This window comes from Zophobas morio, unplaced genomic scaffold (genome assembly GCF_036711695.1).
Source record: "Zophobas morio isolate AGI-343-1 ecotype UQ-CSIRO unplaced genomic scaffold, CSIRO_AGI_Zmor_V1 ptg000044l, whole genome shotgun sequence".
NCBI classification, from domain to species: Eukaryota; Metazoa; Arthropoda; class Insecta; order Coleoptera; family Tenebrionidae; genus Zophobas; species Zophobas morio.
Window position 1 is genome coordinate 5,648,444 of NW_026972149.1, and position 25,539 is coordinate 5,673,982.

General features: G+C 34.5%; 2 protein-coding genes across 3 annotated transcripts; one reads left to right on the forward strand and one right to left on the reverse strand.

Annotated features, from left to right (window-relative positions):
• Positions 1–7,443: 7,443 nt before the first annotated feature.
• LOC135141581 (NGFI-A-binding protein homolog) lies at positions 7,444–19,677 on the forward strand. 2 transcript variants are annotated; one of them, XM_064072813.1, is made up of 9 exons: positions 7,444–7,814; positions 16,590–17,013; positions 17,064–17,265; positions 17,352–17,599; positions 17,646–17,808; positions 18,862–18,947; positions 18,996–19,086; positions 19,145–19,192; positions 19,243–19,677. In XM_064072813.1, the coding sequence occupies exons 1-9, from the start codon at positions 7,586–7,588 to the stop codon at positions 19,420–19,422; spliced, it is 1,671 nt and encodes a 556-aa protein (XP_063928883.1). In that variant the 5' UTR covers positions 7,444–7,585; the 3' UTR covers positions 19,423–19,677. The 2 variants fall into 2 exon arrangements, with proteins under 2 accessions (XP_063928883.1, XP_063928884.1); XM_064072814.1 differs by having other exon boundaries at positions 7,445–7,814; positions 17,655–17,808.
• Positions 19,678–22,208: 2,531 nt separating this feature from the next.
• LOC135141498 (venom protease-like) lies at positions 22,209–25,539 on the reverse strand. Its single transcript, XM_064072642.1, has 6 exons — positions 25,380–25,539; positions 24,714–25,088; positions 24,444–24,582; positions 22,934–23,094; positions 22,778–22,879; positions 22,209–22,716 (listed from the first exon to the last, which is right to left on the reverse strand). The coding sequence occupies exons 1-6, from the start codon at positions 25,456–25,458 to the stop codon at positions 22,400–22,402; spliced, it is 1,173 nt and encodes a 390-aa protein (XP_063928712.1). The 5' UTR covers positions 25,459–25,539; the 3' UTR covers positions 22,209–22,399.

Genomic DNA, 25,539 nt, shown 5'->3' on the forward strand with positions numbered 1-25,539 from the left:
AAGGCATGAGAATGCCGGAAAAAAATTATTAACTAGGCGCATCCCCGAATATATTAAGCGGCTTGTTCTCTCTCACCAAATATAAAATGACTTTTTTGTCTTTTTTTTAGTTAACCCTTTAGACATGGTAAAATAAAGCTGTGGTGAATGGTAACAAAAAATCGCCTGCGCTGGCACTGGACAAGGCACAGGTATAATCTTGGAGCGCGGAGAAGACAGGGAGAGAAGTTTTTTCTTTTCAATTTACATACGAGGGGGAACTTAACCGGTCATTTTATGATTTCGTATGAGATCCATTCTTTAGTGTATTGACCCTTGCTTTCGTTATAGGGTGGGTAATAGACGCGTCCGACTACTATTGAATTTATGATTCAAACACTACCTGAAGAAAGGAAGTAAATCCATTTTAGTTAATGACAAACAGACTGTTGGGCAATATTTTTTGTTTTATTTGAGTTGAGAGTTCAACGGATGTTTCGACTATACAAGACGCATTTTGATAAAAGAAAGTTTGTGAATTTAAAATTTGTGCAAATAAAAACAGTTTGTTAAATTTGCGCAAGCGCAGAGATTAAGGATGCCAAAAAATAGAAAGTGTGTAACTAATTCACTGAAACGTCATTTTGTGATAAAAAATCAGCTGTATGACATAAGTGTCCTTCTTTACTTTTTAAAACCGCGATTTTGCAGCAATCAAACTGTGTAAAACTACTAAAATTATTTCGCGCATTTTTATTGTTTTATCTTTGAATCTTAACCGTTTAAATTAGAATTATCTATTATCTCACCCCTCTGCATAACTTACCCTAGACAAGCCGACATGTATGAAGGGTGAGTAAAAAAATGGCTAACCGTTTCCATGCTCGAATTGCTATTTCTGAATAATCGTACTAGAATAACTAGCAAGAAATTGCATCAAACAAATTTCAATTTTAAATTAAAGTTGATAATGAAGTAAACATATACGTTAAATAAAAATAGAAAATGCGTAACGTTCTTACGTTAATTTATATAAATTATTAATATAGAGTTTCGCAATGTTTGTTTTTCTATATTTTCACATCCATGAAAAATGAAACGACTTCCAGATTTTGACATTTGCAATTTTTGTCATTCTTTATTAATTGATTCCATAATTAGTAATTTTTGTTTGATAAACAGAAATATAATTTAATTAAAATAAGAAAAAACTGCACAAAAAGTGCATGCACTCCCTCTAAATGATGCAAATCTCCCACTCACCTGCCAAAATATCAGCTTAATTAATTTAAGTATGTTTTCGAGCGATTATATTAGCATAATTAGCTTTTGGCAAAAAAGTCATGTCGCCAAGTTGCAACGTAAAACACAATTTGTACCAATATCAAATGCAAATATGCACGAAATAAATGGTGAAGGATTTTTTAATCAAGCGACGGAATAAAGAATGTTAATTTGGGTCGGTAGTCTACACTCTAGTTTAGCCGTTACCAATTTATTTTTTAACAAATTTTATAAGAGTGTATTATAATAACGTCGTGTTGAAATCAAAATTTAACGCTCATAAAACTCTGCTTTTGGCGGTTTAGTAGGTCTTGTTCAGTAAAATTGAGAAAAAACTGCCGCTAAAAACGTAACCGTTACCTACATGTTGTTAATTTTTTACCTCACATGTAATTTTAACGTATCAATCAGATGTAGAGTGTTTTGACGTAAAGCCTGCATTGTTGTTTTTGTTTATTGTGAATAACGGGAAACTTAAATTTTGGCTAATTATTTCCACTATATTTTTGATCGCTTCACAAATATGAACAGTAAACAGACATATGTAAATAAATATCCTTCTACAAGAATTTTACTGAAAGCGGAGTAATTTAGATCACATGTTATTACTCATATAGATATTAATTAACACGATAATCATGGAAAATTTTGAATTATAAAACTGGTCACGTTTTATCTGAACGTTTAATGAGTTTAATCACCACTACTCTGAAATAACCCATTTGGTGCTAAGTTGAGTCAACATGATCAGACTATTCGCTCAGAACTAATTTTTTAATTTCGTTTGCTAAACTACTGTTTGTTACAATATTTTAAACTATATTTACAAGAAATAAAAGGCAATTTTACAATAGGGTACTCCGCAGATCATTCCTTACTAGTCGTTGCGGTCATTACTCGTCTTCGCCTCGTACTTTACGAAAACTGACTTCCCTCCTCGGATGCTTTACCCAACTCACCTTGCTTTTTTGAGCTGACCTAGCCAGTTTTCCTTTCAGAAGCACCAGCTAAGCCCCTGCGAAAGTTGACAACGAGGTGACCGACTTCTTTTGTGACAATATGCTGAATGTACAACGTATAACAGTTGTTGAAAACTTAAAAAACTAATTTACAACCACGACTTTATCTAAAAAATAGATTTTTGGGTTACCTATGCCAACGAAATTGTGTATCTTTTTTATACTCAGAACGTTATTTTTGTATGTACAAAAACTGTATTACGCTGTGAAGTTAAAGGCGGCTGTGTGTCGTCCTAGGGACGTATTTTTAAAATTTGGATGTACTCTCATAAATTTTCAGTTGAAACAAAAATAACGTTCTGAGTGTGTACTAAATTATTGTATGCTGCCAGACTAACCCCTAATCATAATCTGTTGTTTATCTAAAAGAATTATATCAACACTGAATAAATTATCCCAGTACCAATTTTTTAATTGTTTTAAGCAATTTTAGTAAAAAATATTGGAAATCATTGAATTTGTAATATATTTTTTCTTTATATTTTTTCCATAAATGTTAGGTACCGTTGTCGAGTTTTAAAGTCATTGTCATTTCTAATTTCTTTTTTTTTGCTATAGGGTTCATCTGACAAACCTTTATGTTTTTTCAAGGTTTCATGATGCCTAGAATACGGAAAAGTAGGTCCCCGTCGTCTGTGTCGATTTTTACTTACTATCATTAAATAATATTGTAATCTGAATATGTTTTTTGAATAATAGTTTCTAGTAAATATCCAATAAAATTATATATAAATACATAATTACTATGTTGATTAAATATCTGATGTAAACAGTGTAGTATCTCATGTTTTCTTCTCGTTTTGTATTCTCGTTTCATATTTTCTATTGGAGGGTTCGAAAATGTTGGTCCGTCGTTTCCGTTTGTCTGTCTGTTGACGATTTTACTAGGCAGATTTTATTAGTGGATAATTACGGAAAAATTTGACGTGCAGATGGCACAAAATTTGTTTGTACGCCAAACATTTTGGTTGTTTTCGGTGTTGTGGAGGTAAACGTTATATTAAGCGTGATTTGTTGATTACAGCACATCGACTAAAATTTGTCTAATTATTCTAGAGGTGTGATGATGTTATAACAGATATCTTTAAACGAAATTTGTATTGACAGAAATATGGTTTAAATCGTGTTATTTTTGAAAAAAAGTTCGATTTTTGCGTCTTTCATTAAAAAATTTTGATCATTTTTTGTAAAAGTAAGCTAAGTTTAGCTTTTTTCTAGTTTTATGAGCAAACAGTAGCCCCGCCCATCCACCCCCACTTCATTCCAGTGACTACTCTTAATATTGTTCAGTTTTATCGCGGCAAGTTTTAGTGCCGCCCAACCGGTCTTTATTTTCTTAGAGGATGTCATTTACCAAAATCAGTCTTATCTTATCAAGTACCAGCTCCGCCCACCCGCCCTCTATTTTCTTAGAAGGTATGTCATTTGCCACAATCAGTCTTATCTTAGCGAATGTTAGTGTCACCCACCTACCCTTTATTTTTTTAAGCAGTATGTCATTTACCAAACTCAGTTTTATCTTAGCTAGTATTTGCTAAGATAAGACTGATTGTGGCAAATTACATACCCTCTAAGAAAATAGAGGGTGGGTGGGCGGGGCTAGCACCTGCTAAGAAAAGACTGATTTTGGCAAATGAGATACCTTCTGAAAAAAAGAGAGGGCGGGTGGGCGGGGCTAGTACCAGTTAAGATAGCACTAATTTGGGCAAATGGCATACCTTCTAAAAAAAGAGAGGGTGGGTGGGTGGGGCTAGTAGTTGCTAAAATAAGACCGATTTTGGCAAATGACCTACCCTATTAGAAAAGAGAGGGTGGGTGGTGGGCGGGGCGAATACCTGCTAAGATGAGACTGATTTTGGCAAATGAGATATGACTTAAATGACGTATCCTTAAAAATGTAATTAAATTATTGTAAGAAAACACGCTAGAGGCTCCAAAGCACTTTCAAATTCTTTCCAGACAGGAATGCCTAGAACCTCAAGATTTTTACATTTTTTAAATTTTTCAAAAAAAAAAACGGGGTCCCAAAATTGACTCAAAAACAGGTCCAAAAATATAATACCAAAGTCCCCTAAAATGTTTTTAAACAATTTACAAAAAAAAGCTTCATGGGCTCCCAAAATAATACACCATGCGTACTCAAATTCTGCGGCACTCAAGACTTTTTCAAATTCGTAAAAAATAAAACACTGATAGCTCAAAAGGTTTTTTCAGGTTCATCTAGCAAGAAAACACCAGATTTCTTTAAACTTATCCGAAAATAAAACACCAGGGGATCTAAAATTAACTGACACGTATATCAACTTGGATTGGTGCAGTGTAGTACCAAAAATAACAGTATTATATTCCTAAAATTTTCTGAGAAAATGGAGTGAGCCGTTCCTGATTTAATCAATAAAATAAATTGACTCATTCATTAATTTTTTGAGCCACCTGTTAAAGCAAATCACAAGTAAAAACTCATTACATTTTGCACATTTTGAAAATTTGAATTTATTCGGCAAAATTTTGAGATGACGTCATTAATTTTTTGTAGGGAATAGATATATTTTGATTAACAATTTACCATGCTTACAATAACTTTAAAACGTCTGCAAGATTTCAAAGTATTCAATTTTGCAATTCTTGATTTATTCAATAAAATAAATTGACTGATTCATTCATTTTTTTTGAGTCACTCTGTATAACCAAATCTAAAAAATATGAATGCAGTGATAAATTACAAGTATAGATTCATCATATTGTGAACATTTATATTCAGCAAAATTTTGGGCTGCCGTCATCAATTTTTTGGAGGAGATGAGCCAATACATTTTGATTCAAAATTTATCATGCTTATCATAACTTTAAAACATCTGCAAGATTTCAAAACATTCAGTTTTCCAGATTCAAAATTAAATTGCAAAATGTTATTTTATACAATTTAAAACCCATTTACTATGTACAGTTTTGAACTGACATTATTGGTGGGGATGATCGGTCCAGTACTTTCGGAGATTATTAGTCTAATAAAAATCCGGGACGGTAAACAGACGGACAGACATATGGAAACGGTAGAGAGTCGGCCGACGGACTCGATTACAATTCGCTTACGCTCAGGAAGTAAAACTACGATAAAACACAAGTAATTTCGGAGGCTTGCACGGTTGGAATCAATACATGATCATCGTTTTCTGAGTTGGAACCATGTAAATTGAGTTTTTGGGCTCAACGTTTCGCACACTTTCGTAAGTGGCATCTTCTGGAGCAGGGTTAAGAATAAGGCAAAAAACCACGGTAACTCAGTATGTCAACCATACCAGAAAGTGTGCGAAAAGTTGAGCCCAAAAACACAATTTACACGGTTCCAACCCGGAAAACGATCATGAACTACAAGTGTACAGTCATAACATTTTGGATATTTCAGAGAAGATTTATTCGGGAAAATTTTGAGATGATATAAAGTTTTTAGGAGGGGATAAACAAATAAATTTTCATTAACGATTTACCACGATTAGGATAACCTTAAAACGTTTGCATGATTTGAGAACATTCGGTTTTGCAGTTTTAAGGTTAAATTGCAAAATGTTCTTACACAGTTTTGATTTGTTTTCCAAAAATCTGGATGTCTAGACTGAAAATTCAACACGGATTCATATACCACAAGTGCAGGAAAATCTTCATTTATCAAAATAAAAACAAACTTACCATTTAAAATTTTTACCATCTCCAGATAGTTCTAATATACATAGAAAATTTGATAACAATCGGTCTGATAGTTTCGGCAAACAGACGGACAGATAGACAGACAGACGGAAATAGGGACCACATTTTTCGTACTTTGAGGTCATGACTTGATGACACATCGAGAAAGCATGAAACCGGCAAGTCGGCCGATAGACTCGACTGTACATACTTCCTTAACTTACGCTTTCCTGACCCCTGAAGTACACTCTAATAAATCCCGCTTCTTTAAAAAATTGTAATGACGTTATCTATTTGGGGGGAGGGGGAAGATAAAGTTACATTAACGATTTATCAAGCTTGCTATAACCTTAAAACGAACTTTTGGTTTTCCACTTACAAAGTTAAATTTTGTTAAACAATTTTGATTCTTTACCCAAAAATTTGGACGTCAAGGGTAAAAACTATCACGGATTCATAAACCACAACTGCAAGAGTAAATATACTATTTTATAACATTTTATTTAAAGTAGTCATAAAACAATTTTTTTGTTGACTGCTCATGTAATTTTTCTGAAACTGTAGGAAGCTTGTTATAGTGTCCCATAAAATTGTATTCAAAATTTGCTTTTGAATATAAGGATAACATGTTGTTTTACCAGTGATTTAGGCAACTTTAATAAATCTTTCAATTGGATTAGAAAAAACAAATATATACAGAGTAGAGTAAAAGTATGGAACCGAAATTTTTCAAATTCTGTTTGTGTAACATTAACTTATTGAAGATTGTGGTGATAACGTTTTCCGTTCGTTGTTGTCTTGACAGAAACGTTCCCCATATTTATTGTATTGTATTCATTTTGATATGACAGAAGACAATCAAAGAATTACTTCGTGATAATGATGACGTCGAATGAATAATTAATTCTCTGGGGACTGACTAACCTTTCGATATTACGGATCAAAACAAATTTAGGTGTTGCTAAAAGCTGATAAAATACATAACGAGACGCGTTATGAAAAAATTGATCTAGGTTTTGTTTTAACGATTTTGTTGACAGGAAATCTTTGGTAAAAAATATCTTGACATGCACGAGGTGTTGGTCACGCTTCAAAGAGCGAGGGAAATACTGTGTAAACTCTGGGCTAATTTTTATAATATTGCTAAAGTTTACGTCACGAATAAATGACATTAATTTTATGTTTGGTGTAAATTTGGAAATAATTCACTAGGGTTGGAACTACCAGTTTCCTTAACTGGGATATATGAGTGTATAGGTATAAAAAAGCTATAGTGTTGTTTTGGTGAAAAAAATATTATTCCATATGTGGTAGCGTCACTGAGGGCCCGGTTTTTAGTTCCTCGGTGCCCGTTTTGTGGGTATGGGATTAAAGGGTGCCGTCCCTCGTCCTGTCCGCTTCCCTGATCCTGCACCCAGAGCGGCTCCTTGTGCCCTGCCGCCGTTCGTAGTGGGGACGAGGGCCGCGCTGTACTATCGGAGAGGGAGAAAAATAAACTAAAATCGCCAGGTTTGCTGCAGTTGTGGTTCGGACGGTTCAGAAGTTGCAATCTTGCAACAACTACCTCACTCTACCGCCGATCGCATTCCGATTTCCCGCATTTTCTCGCTGCATTTTACATGGTGTGTGAAATGGACTCGACGGGTAACAACGAGGATGGCAGAGCCAGTGCCGAGCCTGCCGGTGCCGCTTCCGGGACTATACTTTCCGGTGGAAATTGTGCCAATGCCAGACAGTCGCCGAAAGTGTGCGTCCCGACGCCGACACCGAATTTGACTGTGGCCCACAGGAACTCGACGTCGCCGTCCTTGCCCAAGAAGATCATGAGCAGGAACCACAACAACACAAGTAATTCCGTTTTTAGCTTAGATTTTCACGTGTGGAGTGACTGACGTTTCGAAAACGTGCTTATTTCGGAGACTGTTAATTCATGTAAATAAAACCAACACGTAGACTTAGCGGGACCATCATTATTTCGATAAACCGAAACTTTTAAATTTGCATTTTACATGCATTGAGGTTTTTTGAGCTACGTGCGTCATTCTTGACCCTAATGACACAAAATCTGTTTTGATCTCATTTTTTCTCGGCTTGTTGCGGTAGTAACTTTTTTTCCTCCAGCGAAGGTATACATTTTCCGTTTTTTTCCACGATTTTTTTGTAGAATGGAGTTTTTACTAACTAGTTTTCCAGAGACATTGACGTCACGAAATTTAATATTTATTAACTTGCATAGAACAAGTTTGTTTTGGATTTGTGTTGAGAATTTTGGCGCGAAAATTTCCATCTTCCGCTGTTGATATTATTAATTGTAAATGTACCTATTTTTGTTAGAACTTAATAAACAACATATAAATTTATTTAGATTCCAAATGTTATAGCTTGATTATCCGTCTTGTATTTGAATTCCTATTCCACTGCTGACAAGTTTACACTTTTTATTCGGTTTTTTAAACACAAAAAATTCATTTAAATAATTTTAACCTGTTTTATAATACGTGCATAAAAATGCAAAGTCTGGTTTTTTGCAATACTTGTTTAATAAATATCTGTTTCTTTTATTTTTGTTGAACTTATGGGCGTATTATGTAATTACCTAATTTACTGGGCGCTTATGCATTTGTAAGTATTACGGAATTAACGCTAGTTCTTTTCGGGGTTGCAATAAAACGCATTAATTCTAAAAATACAAACTTTTTCTTTATCCTTCCTCAACATCCTTTCACTTGACCAGTCCAAACCAGTGTGCTTTTCGTTTAACCGAAACATATTTTTTGTCTTTGAGACAGCATCATAACCTTCTGATTATATGTCTCACCTCTTTTTCAGTTTTATGATGCGTTTCTTTCCGCATACTTCGGTTCCTATTAACTCAACTTGTTCTCCTTTTCTTCAGAAATTTTGTTCATTTTTGAATTTTTCAAATAATTATTTTTTTTGTTCAAAAAACTTACGTGTAATTAAATTAATTATCAGAACAAATAATGTCGGAAACCAGAGCTGAGCGCTCAACTTTAGTTTCCTCAATTTTAACTACATTATGTCTTCTTACTAACGCAATATAATGACTCTAAAATATGTAGGATGTTTCAGCGCATATAACCAATTAGTTATTCAGACTTTGAATTGGAGTTTGTGACACTTAAATGTAAATAGATTCCATAATTTAAAAACTTTAGTTCCGTTTTCGTATTTGTTTTTAAGTTTTGGCATGTAAATAGTTGACCTGTAGGTGACGTCGCTAGTCGCTTAAATTTTGACCAATTGTGACGCTAATTTCATTTTTCCTCGACATTTCATAGTTTCTAGCAAGTGAAAAAGTCGGTACTTGTTTCGTCTATCTGGAGTCTGACGTGTGTTAGCGACTTTATTAGACAGATAATCTCCGAAACTGCTGGGTTGGTTTTTACGAATGCCATAGAGACGCAAAGCGCAGCAAAAAATGAAAAGAATATTTATTAAATTTTGTTGAAATTTTTGCATCAAGTATTTTAAAAAATTTTGGAACGCGGTTTCTACCGCTGATTACAGTTTACAATCGTACCAGAGATATTTTCGACTTTGTTGGAACTGAGGTACCGTAAAAAGAAGCGTCTATCAGCTGCTACAACGCTTTTTTATCTCGTTTCTAATAAAAAAAGTCGACAAAGATTTCTTGAGCTGAAAACAGTGTTGAAAACCGCGTTCCGAAATTTCCTTAAATAATTGAGATTTTGATTTTTAAAACAGAGCTTCCCGTTTACTTATATAAAGAAAGTTGTGTACTGGCCTTAAGCTTCAGAAGTATATTTTGTTTTTACTGTTTGTACAGGAGTAAGATTTAAAAAGGTTAGTAATTTTGTTGATTAAATCAAGATTGCCCAAAATTCGGGAAACACGGTCCGATTTTCAAAAGTACGTAAATAAATAGTGACCATTTTTAGCTTAAAATTGCGGACATTAAAAATACTGAAAAATATTTGAAAGTGTGGTAAAAAATGTACCATATGTTTTAGCACATTTTTACTTTCCAAATATGACGTCATGGCTCGAAATTTATGACGTCTAATGCCCAAATCTCTAGTAAATTATTGCCGTTCTATCGTACAAAAAATGTAATTACTTTTGATATTTATTTTTTGAGAAACTTTCACACTGTGAAATTAAAATATGATCTGTCAATTTACATGTTGCCATTTTAAATTTGTCCCCTTTATTAATAAATTTCTTAATTTTAAGTCATACATTTTTGATTTTACTTTTGGTAATTACCAGAAATAAGTGACAAAAAAGTAAACGTAACCTCATTTTGGATTTTTGAAATGATGCAATACGAGGACAAATTTCGCACGTTTTAGTTATTGTCAGGGAACGTCTGTCTCCACTTTTTCGTTTTGATTTACGTTGTTTTTGTCGTTTTTGTTTAATATTCATTGACCCGTTTCCTATAGTTTTTTGTATTTACAAATCTATAGATTTTGACACTTAAAATATGTAACATATTTAATGATTTATACCATAAATTTAAGAATAAACGTTGTCATAACAAGCGTAATTTGTGACAGATCCTGTAAAGTTCTTTGTTAGTCTGCTGTATTACCCAAACGTCATCCGTCACGTGTGAATCAATACGTGACAAAAAAAAACGTTTAACGCCCGAATCGCGGACATGAAATCTAACCTCTTTTCAATTCCCCCAATTTGAAGAAAATTATAAAATGACAACAATATTAAATTACAGCACCGATCAACGACTTTTTGCGTTAGCATGACTTAGCATATCGGCAGTTTTAGCCAACTTTTAATATTTAACCGTGTCGACGTTGATCTGACCATATTTAAGAAGTACATACATCCAAAAACGCGTCTCATTTAGATCCGCGTACAGTTCCACCTTCGTCTCCCAATCTTTTTTGTGCATTCCTTCGCGAAAAAAATCTTTCGATTGTCGAGCGTAACGTTTCGCGGCACCGAGTGTACATCAGCAATTTTAAATAATACGGTCCCGGCTTCACTAATATTCGTCGAGTACGTAGTGGAATAGGTTTTTTTCCCTCCAACTATATTACAGAAGACGTTTCTTGCACCATATCTAGCAAGTTCTTGAGTGACTTTTTTCGACGAGGAATTCCTACTTCAATTTCGGAGCGGTCTGAAATCGATAATTTAGTTTTTTCGCTTCGAAGGTTGAAAAATTTTGGGGTAAAAACTAGTCCACAACGAGTTGCTGCTGCGCGCTACAAAAAAACGTATTGATAAAAAATCCAAAAGACAGTTTTTCATGCGAGACGGCTCTGACTGATTTCATAGTAGCGACCGAAGCTTGCGGTGTACACGTTATGTCATAAGTTTTGAGCGGTTACATAAACACGGTCGACAAGGTATGGTTTATGGTAAATATTTTTAATCAAATCGCAGTTTTTGTCTTTTCAAAACGATATTTAAGCGAACCGCGCAATGTTGCTTTTTTTACGTAACGAAGACCGCTTCAATGCGAATTCGCAATAGACAAATTTAATTTTTTCACGATTTCAATAAAAAAAAAACAAGGACGAAATTTTTGCAGTGTAATTGTGAAACACTACGATCGTAATAACAATAATCTGCGTGTTTATAGTGTAAGTTATTGTTGGCGCTGCCAAAAGACGACAAATCAACGCTAGATTATGTTGCAACAAATAATAATCTTGTTTATATGCATCTGTCAAACGCGTTTTAATACTTGTCAACGCCTTCTACATAGAGCAGGTTTTAAAAATAATTGGCAAGATTTTTATTTATTGTGATGGTTGATTTTGACAGCGATAATTGTTTTCTATAGGTACGTTGTCAATATCACGGAAAAATTATAATCGATTACAGTGTATGTAAACTATGTTTATTTTCATACGGTGGCGTTTTATTATTCGACGCATGTCGATGAAGTGATCGCACGAGCTGCAATTTTGTTCTTTTGAGCTACTTAATAGTCAAATGTCACTTTATTGACGTAAAGCGGATTTTGCTACAAAGTGTAGTAGGTGTTTTGGCGCCTTTTCTAAGTGTCAAGGTAAAAATGAGCGGTAAAATTAAAACGATGTAAATTTCCAGTTGCGGGTCGATCGATCATCGTTTATAGACACTTATAATTTACATTGCTACTATGAAAATGTCTAGATTTGCGTGACCTTGGTTTAGAAAATAATGTTAGTTGAGTGATAATTAATAGTCCGCCTACGACCGTAGATACACTTTCAAGTTGATTAGTACATCTCGCTAATAATTTGTACGTGGTTGTTGATTGAATTGATTTGTTGTAAAAGTGTCGCAAATAAACAATAGGACGGTCTTTGATTGTTCCACTTCTTATGGAGCGATGTAAGCGGTCGGAGCTCACAAAAATACTGTCGCGGAGTGTACATCACTACAGTCGCCATGCCAGAACAAGACAGTTTTTGTTTCAGTTAACTCGATCTTACCTGTAGTTTTTTTGACAAATACCGATAGTTGTGTAGCTTAAACAATTACAATGACAGAGTACAGTACGTCTCATAAGAAATGAGTCGTTACACGATTACGTCGAAACGAGCCTGAAATACGAATAATAAAAGAAAAAAACTGTTGAAATATTTACATGTTTGACACTAATAACAAGTGACCTTTCTACGAAATGCAACCGAAAAATTTGCTTTCTCGTAGTTTGCTGGTAGATTGACAATATGGCACCACGAATTACGAAAAGTGCCGTTAGAGCTCGATGGGGCGGGTTTGCCATTGAAAGAATTTAGCAAATGCCCCTGCTATCCCTAGCCGCGATTGGTGGGCTTCGTTTAGGGTGGGCCAACAGGAAACCCTCGTTGAAAAAGATCCTCCATTTCAAGGTTATAGGAGGAACTTTTTCACCATGCTAAAAAAGTTAACCCTTTGATATGAATAATGGAAAGGTACCTACGTCGTAATGATGGGAATTTTTTTTATGGATTGTCTTACCTGATATTTAAGGCCATGAGAAAATAACGTTGGGGACGTGAAAAGTTTTATTGTGAATTTATTTGGCGTTGATTTAATCTGCGCTGCGGTCATTACGAAAAAAAACTCACCTGGGAGTCGGTTTGTTACGTTAAGGTTATTTCAGCGCGCAAAAAACTGAGTAATCTTAAACAAAAACATGTTTTTTTGTTATCTTCGTACCACTCGATATTTTAGGTTTGTTATGTAAATGATTAAAAAAACTAATTACTTTTAAAGGTTAACGTGTATACAATTTAAAAGAAATCAAAGAAAATTATCTCATAGCAGCATTAGGAATGCATCGTTTTTATAACGTCATCTTATAAGTAGGTATAAATTTACTTTTTATACGTCTGTGAAATCAAGTAGTTCTAGTTTTTTCCATTCGACAAAAAAGGATACTTTTCTGTTTCTAATGTTTATTCATTTATAATGCATTAATTTACATTCTTCCTTCTAAATATACATCGAACCTCGTTTATCGATTTTTTCAAATGTCATTGAAAAATGCTAAATACTGACCTAACATATTGCAATGTTCAGCGGAAAGTCACATTATATAACGACGTTTTGTGTCTGGGACGTCACAGCATCCATGATCGCTGTGTTTTGAAACTTGAAAAAAAAGTCACTAAATTAAACACTAGTACGGAGCAAGCAAAGAAATGCGTACACGTTCTGGACTAATAACTGTCGATTAAAGACAAATTGACATTGTCAGCCCCACACGTAACTCGTAATTATATCGTGTAAAAAAGGTATAAGATTGTGCATTATTAAAGGATATCAAGGAAGTGCACAAAAAACTCATGCACCTTTACGACCAGTTTCGCTAATTATTCAATGCTGCCAGCTTACACAGCAAATTTCGGAAAAAACTTTGGGGCTAAAGAACACCCAAATTACCATCCGGGCCAATAAAAGGTCATTGACCAAATCTAGACCTACATTTCCTTTAATTTTTCCCTTCCGGTTTTACCAGAAACGTTCGGAACTTGTTTAAAAGTCCATATATCAACTACATGGAAATGTCAAACGTCTGTGACTTCCACTTTCCGTTTTTTGCAAGTATTACATCGAGTTTTTATGTTTTGACATGCACTTGATAATAATTTTGTGAATTGTAATTAAAGGAGACTCAAGGCTTAGTTTCATTGCTGTGTTCACGTACGGATCGGGTCTTAAGCAAGATTAATAGTTTTATCGATGTTCGGAATAACATTTTCGAATTTATAATGTGAACATTTTTTCTGACAATATCAATAAATTTAATTTTTGCTGCGAGGCATTAAAAACTTGTTTTTATTGGTAAAATTAATTTGTAGAACAGAAAACTCTCGACTGTCACCAAATGGGCGCTTTTTGCCATTTTTGCCGCGTGGCCATTTGAAGGTTTTCTTGGCCTTTTACTGATCAAAATACGGAAATGCAGATTTCTGTTTTCCTGTTTGTTTGTCGTCGTTTTTGTTGTTAAATGTAATCTGATTATCATACATATTCAAACGTTAACCAAAATTTCTGTGCATAGCGTGACGTAATAGTTGGATGTAATTTCCCTGCAAGGGACGTGGTAATGGTATAATTAGTGTTACATTGACCTAATTAAACACATTATATTAGTTGAATTATTAGAAAAAGTATTAGAGTGATGGTTTTGTGCTTCGGCGAGGAGGGAAGTTCACGACCTGTTTTTATTAGGAAGGGGAATAAATTAATTTGGCTGTGCAACGTTATCGTTATTATTATTAACAGCCTAACATGGTACGAATAATAATTTCTGACTTTTTGTAATTATCGTAACTGTACAATCTGAATTAATTAATAAAGTTGTGCTTGCTTAATGATTGTGGTTATTGTTGCTGTCATCAAGAATTTAAATTCCATAAAATTAATAAAGAAAGAAATAAACAGAAACTAGTGTTACAAAAGATCAATCAGGAAATCCGAATTGTAAAATAATGTGTCTATTTTTGTGATTTCTCAAGTTTTTGTCTTAGACATATAAATTAATTAAGTCAGTCCCCTCTAAAGACTTGCTGACGTCATTTTAATTTTTTTTTAAGTAAATCCTGATATTGTCAAATAAAGCGTTAAATAGTGTTTAAAATAAATCTAAAATTCGGGGTCGATGAATAAATAAAACCCGGGAAAATTTAAATAATCGGCTTTGTTTTTAAAAGATGCTAAGCTGTGCATTTACGTTGCGTTGCTCTGCAGAATTAATTATGTTGCCTTTGAGATTCACGTGTACCCCACGTATCTGCATAGTATCCCCTGTTTTACCTGCGCACTTTTTGCGTCAATACTCTACTTACGTGCATAATTAAATATGACGATTTTTTTGGCGGCGTAAAAAAGGCCTCATCTGTGCCCGGTAGTGTGAGAAAGGGTACGGACTTTCGGAAGGTCCGAAAAAAAAACAAAAGGACCGTAAAAGATGTACCTGGTGGTTTTTATGGTGCGGGTGCTCCTTTGTAGGATATTCAAATGCCGTATGCCCTAAGTATGTTGACATACCGTGTTCTTGAATATTAAATAGACTGACATGCGTGATTTTTTATAATGTTCACACGATAAATGAAGTGGCCCTATCGCAAAGAGAATAAGCCAAATCTTCAACCCTTCCGAGATTCTCATCGTCTGAAAAAAAAAAAAGTTAAATCCCTTTTTAAATAGACAATTCTATAGACGTTAAAAAACTCTGATGAATGACTTTTTTGGACGCTGAGAAAGTATTGAGCGGGTTTTTTGCCGATTATGAAAACGTCTTTTCTTTTACCATAAAACAAGTTTTTCGCTTGTGCGCAAACTCGGATGCAAAAAATCACCCAAACAGACTTGCAGACACGACGAATGCAACGACAATTGAAGAATCGATAAAAGTGCAGGTCAGGGATGAGCCGAAAAATGCTAAAGGAGGGCGTAGGAAGCGCGCTACGACATACGTATGTTCATAATACGGCATAACCCTCATACATTTTTTCACGTAATGAGGTCACTTTGGCGGTCTAATTCACAGTTTCTCGACGCTAGAGGAATACGGAAACGTCGATCTCCCGTTTCCGTCGGTCTGTCGGCAGCTTTATTATTATTAGACTCAATTTGTGACCGCGGTGGGTTATAAGCACTCTGATTGGTGTTGCTATGTTTATGCAGTCACAAACAAGACTTAACAAAGAAACATTTTAATTGATAACACATATCATTAATAAAACCATTGAATAACAGAGGTCCAGTTAGCAAACCTTGTGGTAGTCCTAAATTAGCTAGATACGCATCAGATCGCTGCCATTTTTCAAAATTGCTGTACCAAATGGCCTTGACCCGGTTTAATCCACTAGGATTTTTTCTGAACATGCTTCAAGTGGTGGTTCGCGGCTACGGAAACCATTCGCGGTAGTTGTGTAGCATTTAGACAACTATATTTGCTCAAAGCAAACAAACCGCATGCCAGAAGAAATTTTTTCCTAAAACTTGCCGCCATTAATATAGGTGTGTTACGATATCTTTTCCCGTTTTCACAATATTCCTTGTCGATCAGTCTTCGTACTTTCGCAGCAATTAATCACGCATTCCAAACACACTCTGATGGTTGTCTCATAAATACTGTACCGCGCGTTCTCCGGGATCTAATTGTTTGTTTTTTTTTTTCAGTTTTTCCGACATTTTGTCCCAAAAACTTAGCGGAACTACAATTATACAGGGTGATGCAAAATGCCTCGTTGTTGGTTTATTACGACACACTTCTCGAAATGGGCGGTGACGACGTCCAGCAACTGTGTGACGCCGGAGAAGACGAGTTTTTAGAAATAATGTCACTCGTTGGAATGGCGTCTAAACCGCTACATGTACGGAGATTTCAAAAATCCTTGCAAGAGTGGGTCACAAATCCTAATAAGTTCAAAGTACCTTTAGTGCCAGGAGACGATTTTGAAATAGAACTATCCAGTCCCAGAGTTACTAGCAATCACGGATTCTATTCAGTAGATAGTGATAGTAGAACAATCTATTCGCCATCTCCTGGAGATGTTTGTGCCTTACCCCCCATTGCTAGCCCTGGGTTAACTTTAAGTAAAAGGTAACGACACACGATGTATAACTTGACCAAACAAAACGCTACTCTTTTAGGCCTTATTCACCACTAGATCCTTCTTGTCCTCCTTCATCTAGTTCGAGCCCCGGAAGCAGTATGTCGCTTCAGTCTACCCCCACACTGATCGATTCTCAGATCGCCAAATTAGCAGCAGCCGCTGAAAGACTGAGCAAACATTTGCCACAATTTGAACCAAAATCGCACAACACGAAAAAGAAAGTTTGTAAGGAGTTGGAGGTACGACAACTTGGAGTCCCACAGGGTGCTACCTTCGTCCCACTCTTACGTAATCGCTATAGTATTAGTTATTCTATCGATTTTAGCTGGTCATGTCGATGCCCGAAAACGACCCACGCCGCATGGACGAAATCCGAAGATACGCCGCTATTTACGGGCGTTTTGACTGCAAACGGAAGCCAGAGAAACCGCTGACGCTGCACGAGGTGTCCGTGAACGAGGCTGCGGCCCAAATTTGCAGATTCATTCCAGCTTTGTTGACCCGAAGAGACGAACTCTTTCCCCTTGCTCGGCAAGTGGTGAAAGACTCGGGTTGCTACTATTCCAAGACACAGTAACTTTTACGCGCAGGTTGTCGAAATTTTCACTTACGTTTTAAGCGATTTTAGGTTGTCGACGATGTACTTGCACAAGAGTCTGGCTCAGGATAGGGATGTTTTGGACGCGAGGTGCAGTCCGAGAATAGCGGCTGGCGACATGGAAGGTATCTTAGCGAAAAAACCAAAACTTGAAACAAATTCTGATGGGGACGATCAGCGGCAGGTCAGCCAACATAACAGACAAAAACCCACATCACACGTTATCATTAATTTAGCGAACTAATATGAAAGAAACGATTTTTAGGAATCTCAATGCACTAACGTGCACGCTTGTATATTTTGTTGTTGCTTTTTGCTTTGCGGTGCTTTTTTTGGAGCTTTAATTTTTAGCAACCGATGTCGTTAAGTGCATGGTGGTATGATTTGTTAGCAATTTAACAACTTAGGTAGAGGAAGTTGCGGATTTTTATTAAGAGGTGAGTTTAGTTAGACTAGATGCGCATAGTTCGAGGTCCTGAAAACAAAACATACAAATTTTAGTACGTGTTTGCTCAGACAGTCGGTCCGGAAGAAAATTATTAACTAGTTGTGATGAACTAATTTTGACAGTTCCTAAGTTTTTGAAAAGAGATTTTACAGAAACTGGTAGAAGGAACCGGCGGTGTGAGCAGTGGAAACCAATTTTCCAAATACTTTTTACAATTTTGTAATTTACATACATTAATATATATAAATTGTTCACCATGTTCTTATAGTACCTAGGTCTTAGCTTGTTGTAATATTTACGCTTGAAGACAATATTCCTTTGTATTAGTCTCACCATTTCTAGTCATTTAGCAGAAAATATATTGTAATTTGTAGCAAGCGGGGGCAAAAACCACCAATTCGAGATCGATATTTTTGCAATGTAGCTTTTTATGTAAATTTTTGCCCCCCTTTGTCGTATATTTAACCTTGCAATAAATGCTTACTAATAGGAAAAATAAAGTGATGGGTCTATTGCCTAACTGTAATTGTCTTTAAGGGTAATAACGCTTTTGCTTTCAGCTTTTTAACAATCGGGGTAAGTTGCTATTTTTTACCAAAGCTTTTTCGATTCATGCTATCGCTATAGAATTAACGATTTTGCTTCTTCACTTTTTAGCATGCAGGTCACCTATAATGAGGTAAGGCAATTGCTTAATCATCTCGCTTGGCACGTTTATTTAGTAAAAATGATGGTTTTTGAATAGATTTAAATAATTTTATCGTTCGTGTATGATGTATCTTATTCTAGGAAACAAGTTCAGAGGAAAATGTAATTGTGCGAACTTCACTGCATTCTTTGTTTCACAATAACACGAAAAGTCATATTCAAAGCAGGTACGTGATTGGAAAGAGCAAACTTAGATAATGCTGACGGGATTTTAGAGATAATTCGACGAGACGATCTTCCCTGGCCATCGATTTCGACGATGGAGATTCTCATTTTTCGTATAGTAACTCAAATTCGCCTTCGCAGGTGCGTTACGCACTATAGTAATAATACAATTTATGTTTGCGTAATGTCATTATTACAGAACAGCGCCCACGATCAAGACTCGTATTCAGGACCAAATTCGCTTCAGGTTTCAGACTTTTTTTTTTGTTAGGTTATAATGTAAACTTATTTTTGTAGAAAAGAAATGAAGATTCCAATGAAGCCGAGGAAGATTCAAGAAAAATGTCCCCTAAAGTTCAAATAATTGCAGCCAGTGGTGATAACATTATAGCGGTTGCGAACCCAGCTTTAGCGATGTCGCCAGCGATAATAGCCCCTTTGGTAGATACAAGAGAAAGAAATCTAGAGAAGGAATGACTGACTTATTACCTTTGTGATTTTTTAGAAGTGTTAATTGACTGAACCAATTCTTGACTTGTTAAGTTAAATGCTACGATATATATATTTATTTACTCTTTTTTTTATACCTTTTTGTAATAAATGTTTTGTTTGTGTGACTATATATTGTTTGTCATACTGTCATGCTTACGTTAGCACAAATCAAATACTTTTTTAAGTTTTATACTGGATGCGAATGTAGCGATTATTTTTCAATATAATGAAAGCTCTGTTTGAAGTGGTTTTCTTAGATATAAATCATACCCTACGCAGTTATTTGTATGCTTTTTGTTTAGATTTAAGGCTTTTATTAAATCATAGTTTAACAAAAAGGGCGGCAAATTTTTTCTCGATAGTGAAAATGAAAAAAATGCGATGCGGCACTTTATATTTATTACACACTATGTATTAATACAACTCATTTTTCATTAACGATTTAAACACTAGCGTCACACATCTGCGAATTTCCAAAGCACTCTAGGTAACTTTGTTAACGTCTCAAACGTGTTTGGTGCTCATTGTTAAATACGTGTATTTGTTTAGGTTATTAGAGTTAATTATTCTGACCGAACATTATGTATTGTGTAATGAGTAACGACTACAGTGTAAAAGTTTAAAATCGAATTTTAGATCTATGCGAGAAAAATCAAACAGTGACAAGTGGTGTCAAGGTTCAAGTTGAGCATTTGTGTCTACATTTTATCGATGTATTTTTTATATTCTACAAAACCCTGAGTGGCAAGTAATAAATGACAGCGCTAGCAAGAATTATGAAAATGGCCTATGGAACAACGTAATGAAATTGAATAAACAGAAAACGACGACAAGCAAAAAAGAACTGATCAATATGACACTAAGTCCTATGTTAAAAACCAAAAAAGATTCAAGAACAGGATCAAAAAATATCGTTGATTAAAAAATTGTTGAAGGCATCAACCCATCAAACTTCATAACAGAAAGTGTACTAGCTGAAAACAAGAATAGATGCAATAAAGAGAACAAGATATGGAAGTAGCCTTCCTATATTCGATAAAAATCCTGGAAATCATAAAAAGAAGGCCAAATTTACTACAAGATGGTGTCATGGTGTCGTCATCGTTCTCGGAGTATTATTGTAATATATCTATAATGTATTATATTAAAAGGAGAGGATTTTCAACTTTTAACAGTTATCTTGAAACATTATTAAATTGTATTTAACAACAGTATAAATCATAGTTTTGGAAATTATGAGCACATAAATAAAAATTAATTACGAAACGATATAATAAAATTCACTGTGAATAAGGCTGTATTTAATTATATTGCTTATAGTTATTTATTACTTATAGTGGCTGCATTTTATTGTTATAGAAGTAAAAATATGCATAAAACAAGACAATAAAAATAAAAATTCTTAAAAATTAAACACTGTAGTAAAAGCTAGTAAAAAGTAATTGTCACTGATACAGTCACATAAAAGATATTTATAACCTTCTATACGCGAGTTTATGAATGCGCTGTTTAGATCCTTGGGCATACGATGGGTAAGGTAACAACCATTAGTAGCACACACGAGAAACATTTATGGTTACAATAAAATATTTTCTGTTGTACTTGTACATTCAAAGTGGTTCTAATAAATCTAACCTTAAATATTAATATAATGAACTCAAAAATATTAGTAACGTCATTAACATGTAAAGTAAAGAAAAGTAGTCTTAATACAGACCCTTGAAAATGTGTGGTGTCTTGAAAATTTCTAAATAAAATTATAGGAATTAATGAGTCATTAAAATCGATGATTGCATATCTGAAATTATTTTAGACAGAAGTATTTGTTGTTTTATTGTATTTAAGTAATTAAGTACATACTGTTGTGGAACGAACTTGATTTAGAATCACAATGAGATCCAAACAAAATAAACTTAGATGCAAATAATTTTATATATCTTTTATTTTAATAATCTAGTACAGGTGATTGGCGTTACTTTAATTAACATTGTGGATCAACTTCTCAACATACTTGACCTAAATTCTTTTTTTTTTTAAACAAAGTGAATTTCTTACTAAAATATCTTATTTTTTAACTGCATTAATAAAATAAATGTGTCAGTTTATCGTTATTTTGATGATAACCTTTCATCTTTTTAAATAATCACTCTTTTCCAATAAATACCATAATTAAAAAAAGTGACCGGAAAATCGACTTCAGATTTTTCCATATTTTTGAATAAAGCTGGTGCGATTATCGTTATTCCCCTACATTTTTTAGAAAAAATGGCGGAAACTTGTTTTGCTATTGTTATCCAACTTGGTATGCACCATTTCCACATATAAACGTTTCTGGATATCAAAAGTAAAAATAACTTCAACGGAAGTCCTTAATTTGACACAAATGGCGAAATTCCCATCGTAATATAATTCTTTTGTAATTTAATAGTAAATAAATCATTTGATGTGATACATGTGTAACCTTGTGTGTTAGGAGGTAAATTAAACGGATATACCTAAGCAGTATTTAAACGTAATTAGGTTTTACCATATCGAAATTTGTTAACAAATGGTACACCTGTTTCCTTGGTTACACAAAAACTATGTTTGAGGTTGTTGAATTTTGCAGGCTTTGAATAAACAATAACATTTCTTCTGGTCTAAACGCGATTTCTCAGAATTATCTCATTTGGCCTTGAAATAGGTAGGTGATTGTGAACCACACTGCTGCATTGAGTCACTGTAGAATTTCTTCGCGCTATATTTACACAATAAATATACTACGTCCGAAATATAATTCAATATTTTATTTCAATACGACGACATACATAATAAAAACACTTAATACACAGACTGAATAAATAAAGCAACTTAAAAAACTCTTCAGCAAGCCTCAATAAATAGGACAAGGCGTTGACATTGGCATTCTCGAAAAATTCAATGCATGAAAAATACTGATCACACTTTATTGCGTTACTACATGTCAGTTAATGTTTCTCTCGATCCAGTCCAAGAAGTGTGTCACTCGAGTGTACACACCGGGATATCCGGCTTCAGCGCACCGAAGACCATACGAAACCACTCCAATTTGGTAAAACCAAATTATTCCCCTTTTTTCGGCGATACGATGCATTAAAGGACCTCCGGAATCCCCTTGGCACGCATCTTTGCCGCCTCTTGCATATCCAGCACATAGTATCCTTTCGTCGATAATAGACCGAGTACCGTAGGCTTGCTGACAGCGTTCATTGTCCAAAACGGGAAGAATAACTTCCAACAAAGTAGGACTCGAGGGACCCTCTGTACAAAATAATATTTAAAATATGATTTCACTACAGTAACAGCAAAATTCTTGACTTACGAAAGTAGATGGAACCCCATCCTGCCACTGTAGGACTAGATGTGCGGAAATCGTTGTTGCGAAGATTATTTTCAATAGGGAGACAAACCGGCCATGCTGTAGCTAAAAATATATTTTTTTAATTTTAATACTAGAAGATGTAAAGTAAATGGTTACTTTTTCTGGGACTTCGTTCCAAAGTGAGGATTGCAATGTCACTGGTAAAATTAACTGGGCTATACTCTTCGTGCACTTTTGCTTTAATGAGTGGGATTGTTTCAGGATCTGCACCATCATCATCTGAATAGAGGTCTAAATCTCCTAGTCGGGCTATATATCTGCAAAATTTGTGTTAATTATAGCTTACAAAGCATTTTATTAATTACTGTGTTTGAATTTCGTCTAGTGTGTAGTTATGGCATGTAGAAATAAATTATTATCACGTTAGAAATTTTATTTGCCGCTCACCTTGACAGTAACATTTAGCATTCATCATAAACTGACCTGTAACCTCAGTTTTACATTTTAACTATACTGCTTGTTGCAACAAAGCGGCAAAATTCAACGTCCTTGACAGTCAATTATATCCGTATTTTTTACAAAAAACGACAAATGCATTCTAATGCTTGTTGTTTTACTTTCTGTTTTTTAATCTAGTGCCTGTTTATACATTAAAAGGATTTGTCTTCTAATAAATGTCAAACTAATATATTTAAATATTCACAATGACACATGTCTAATCCATTATGCATCAGCTGCACTACCGATTGCATCTAATCGTAATTTATTTGTCGCTACTTCATTACTAACTCATAAATATTTTTTACGTGTGGTGAATTGCTACTTGAATTTTAAGTTTCAATTTACTTGGAAATTGTATGCAGCAGGATCTGTTCTGATCGATATGATCATCCTTGGAATTAAAGATACAGACACTACGAAAAATAAAAAAACACGTTTCAGAGTGTCCAGTAGACGAGTGAGACAAAACTCTAACGTTAAAATCTCTATGAATTCTCAAATTCCACAATTGTGGTGTATCAATAGGCTATCGATGATTTTCATTTAAAATACGTGCTTTGCCGTCTCGTCAAAATAAGGGTCTAAACTGTCAAACGGGCGTTAGATATACCAAATATATTCCGCAAACAATTATAACGAATTACTTAATTTGTAGATATACATATTATTTAAAAGGAACGGAATTTTTTAGAAATACTTTTTCTGTAAGAGTGAGCCTGTTAATTTTTGCAATAAGTTGATCAAAACAGCATCTTAACTTAATCGAATTACATTTGTATGTCAGAACTGTCGTGCGGTTAGCACAAACCACACATAATGATTATTTGCGGTTATTGTTTTATTTAGATTTTATAATTTAAGACGATTTAGTAAGTGTGAGAATATTATTTTTAACTTTTTCTCCTGTTTAGTAGATTTAAGAGCAAGGTGTGTTGTACGTGCTTTGTTTTTATTTTATTAATATAGTAATTATTTCTTGTGGTTTCCCACTATTGTGTAAGTCACCAAGTATATAATTTTTGCCTGGGGAAACATCTCAACGAAATAATGTTTCCTTTAACAAAATTATGTCTAAAGTTTGCACGAATGTCGAATGTTTATTTTTAACTTAGACATTCCGTGGGAAAACTATAAAAATTATGTAAATAAGAAAAATTTTACTTACAAATCCTGTCTGTTGTGTACGCAGTGCGCTGCTGTTAGGACATGCCTATCAGTTATCAAAGTCCCACCACACAGCCATTTTGGTGAATCCGGGTTTTTCGAATTCTTGTATCCTAAAGCAACAATCCAAGGGAATTCACCTACAACAACAAATATTCGCACATTCGCATCAACATATCCTTGAACTTAGCATTCATATTTAAACAAATAAAGAAAAAGTAATTATCGTTCATGTTATAAACGATAAAATAACGATTCATCTCGTGGTTACCTAATTTGGCGCGTTCACCGTTGACAACTCGTGTATTTGTATAATTACTGTGTCCACAGTCTGGTTTTCGTGGTAACGTGTAAATGGCATTAGTTCTTGGCGTCCGGCTCGAAGGAGAATTAGTTGTGGTTGACGTAACAGGGGGGTTCACATTGTTATTGTTATTATTGTTGTTGTTATTATTATTTTTGGATAGAGGACAGCAAACTAGGGGTACATCCTTCACGTAACCGCAAGTGGAAGCTCGTAGATATGTGCGCACTCGAGGGTTGTTACTTTGCTGGACCAGAAGGTTCATCAAATAGCTACAGTTGTATATGTTTATGCATAGCCCGTACTCTTCGTTGGGGGTTTCACAGGGTACTCCCTCTGAGTCTGTAACAATTTTTCCACAACTCAGACACCTATATAATTTCAGAGATATTTATTACAGAGGATATAATTACATTTCGTAAAAAATGATTTAAAAAATTTATAATAATAAGGTTGTAAAAGATATTTGTTGTTGTGTAACTAACTTAGTGTGCAAAAAGGTTACATTATGTATTCGTCACATTTTCAGTGTGTTTTTTTAAGTCATACATTTTTTGCTACCGTAGTCACAATTTTTTTTATAAATTTTGATCTTTTTTTTTTTGGAAATATAGGTGTGTTTTGTGTGCTTACCCTGGGCACTAATGCTGTATATCCCCGCCGCGAATAAAACAAACGAACAAGTGCAAACTGCTACAAAAACACGACCCATGCTGCTCAGATTCAAAATTCAACTGATTGACTAGCGCATCGCACGAGAGATTAGCGTAATACTGGACAGAAGTTGATGCGA

What these genes read in the sequence shown, in the direction of transcription:
- LOC135141498 (XM_064072642.1), bottom strand. Translation starts at nt 25,458, where the DNA reads ATGGGTCGTGTTTTTGTAGCAGTTTGCACTTGTTCGTTTGTTTTATTC. An exon ending in ATACAGCATTAGTGCCCAGG is followed by an intron (nt 25,089 to 25,379) that starts GTAAGCACACAA and finishes AAATTGTTACAG; the next exon opens with ACTCAGAGGGAGTACCCTGT. An exon ending in GTACACAACAGACAGGATTT is followed by an intron (nt 23,095 to 24,443) that starts GTAAGTAAAATT and finishes CAAATTTTGCAG; the next exon opens with ATATATAGCCCGACTAGGAG.
- LOC135141581 (XM_064072813.1), top strand. Translation starts at nt 7,586, where the DNA reads ATGGTGTGTGAAATGGACTCGACGGGTAACAACGAGGATGGCAGAGCC. An exon ending in ACTCAAATTCGCCTTCGCAG is followed by an intron (nt 19,087 to 19,144) that starts GTGCGTTACGCA and finishes TCATTATTACAG; the next exon opens with AACAGCGCCCACGATCAAGA. An exon ending in CAGGACCAAATTCGCTTCAG is followed by an intron (nt 19,193 to 19,242) that starts GTTTCAGACTTT and finishes TTATTTTTGTAG; the next exon opens with AAAAGAAATGAAGATTCCAA.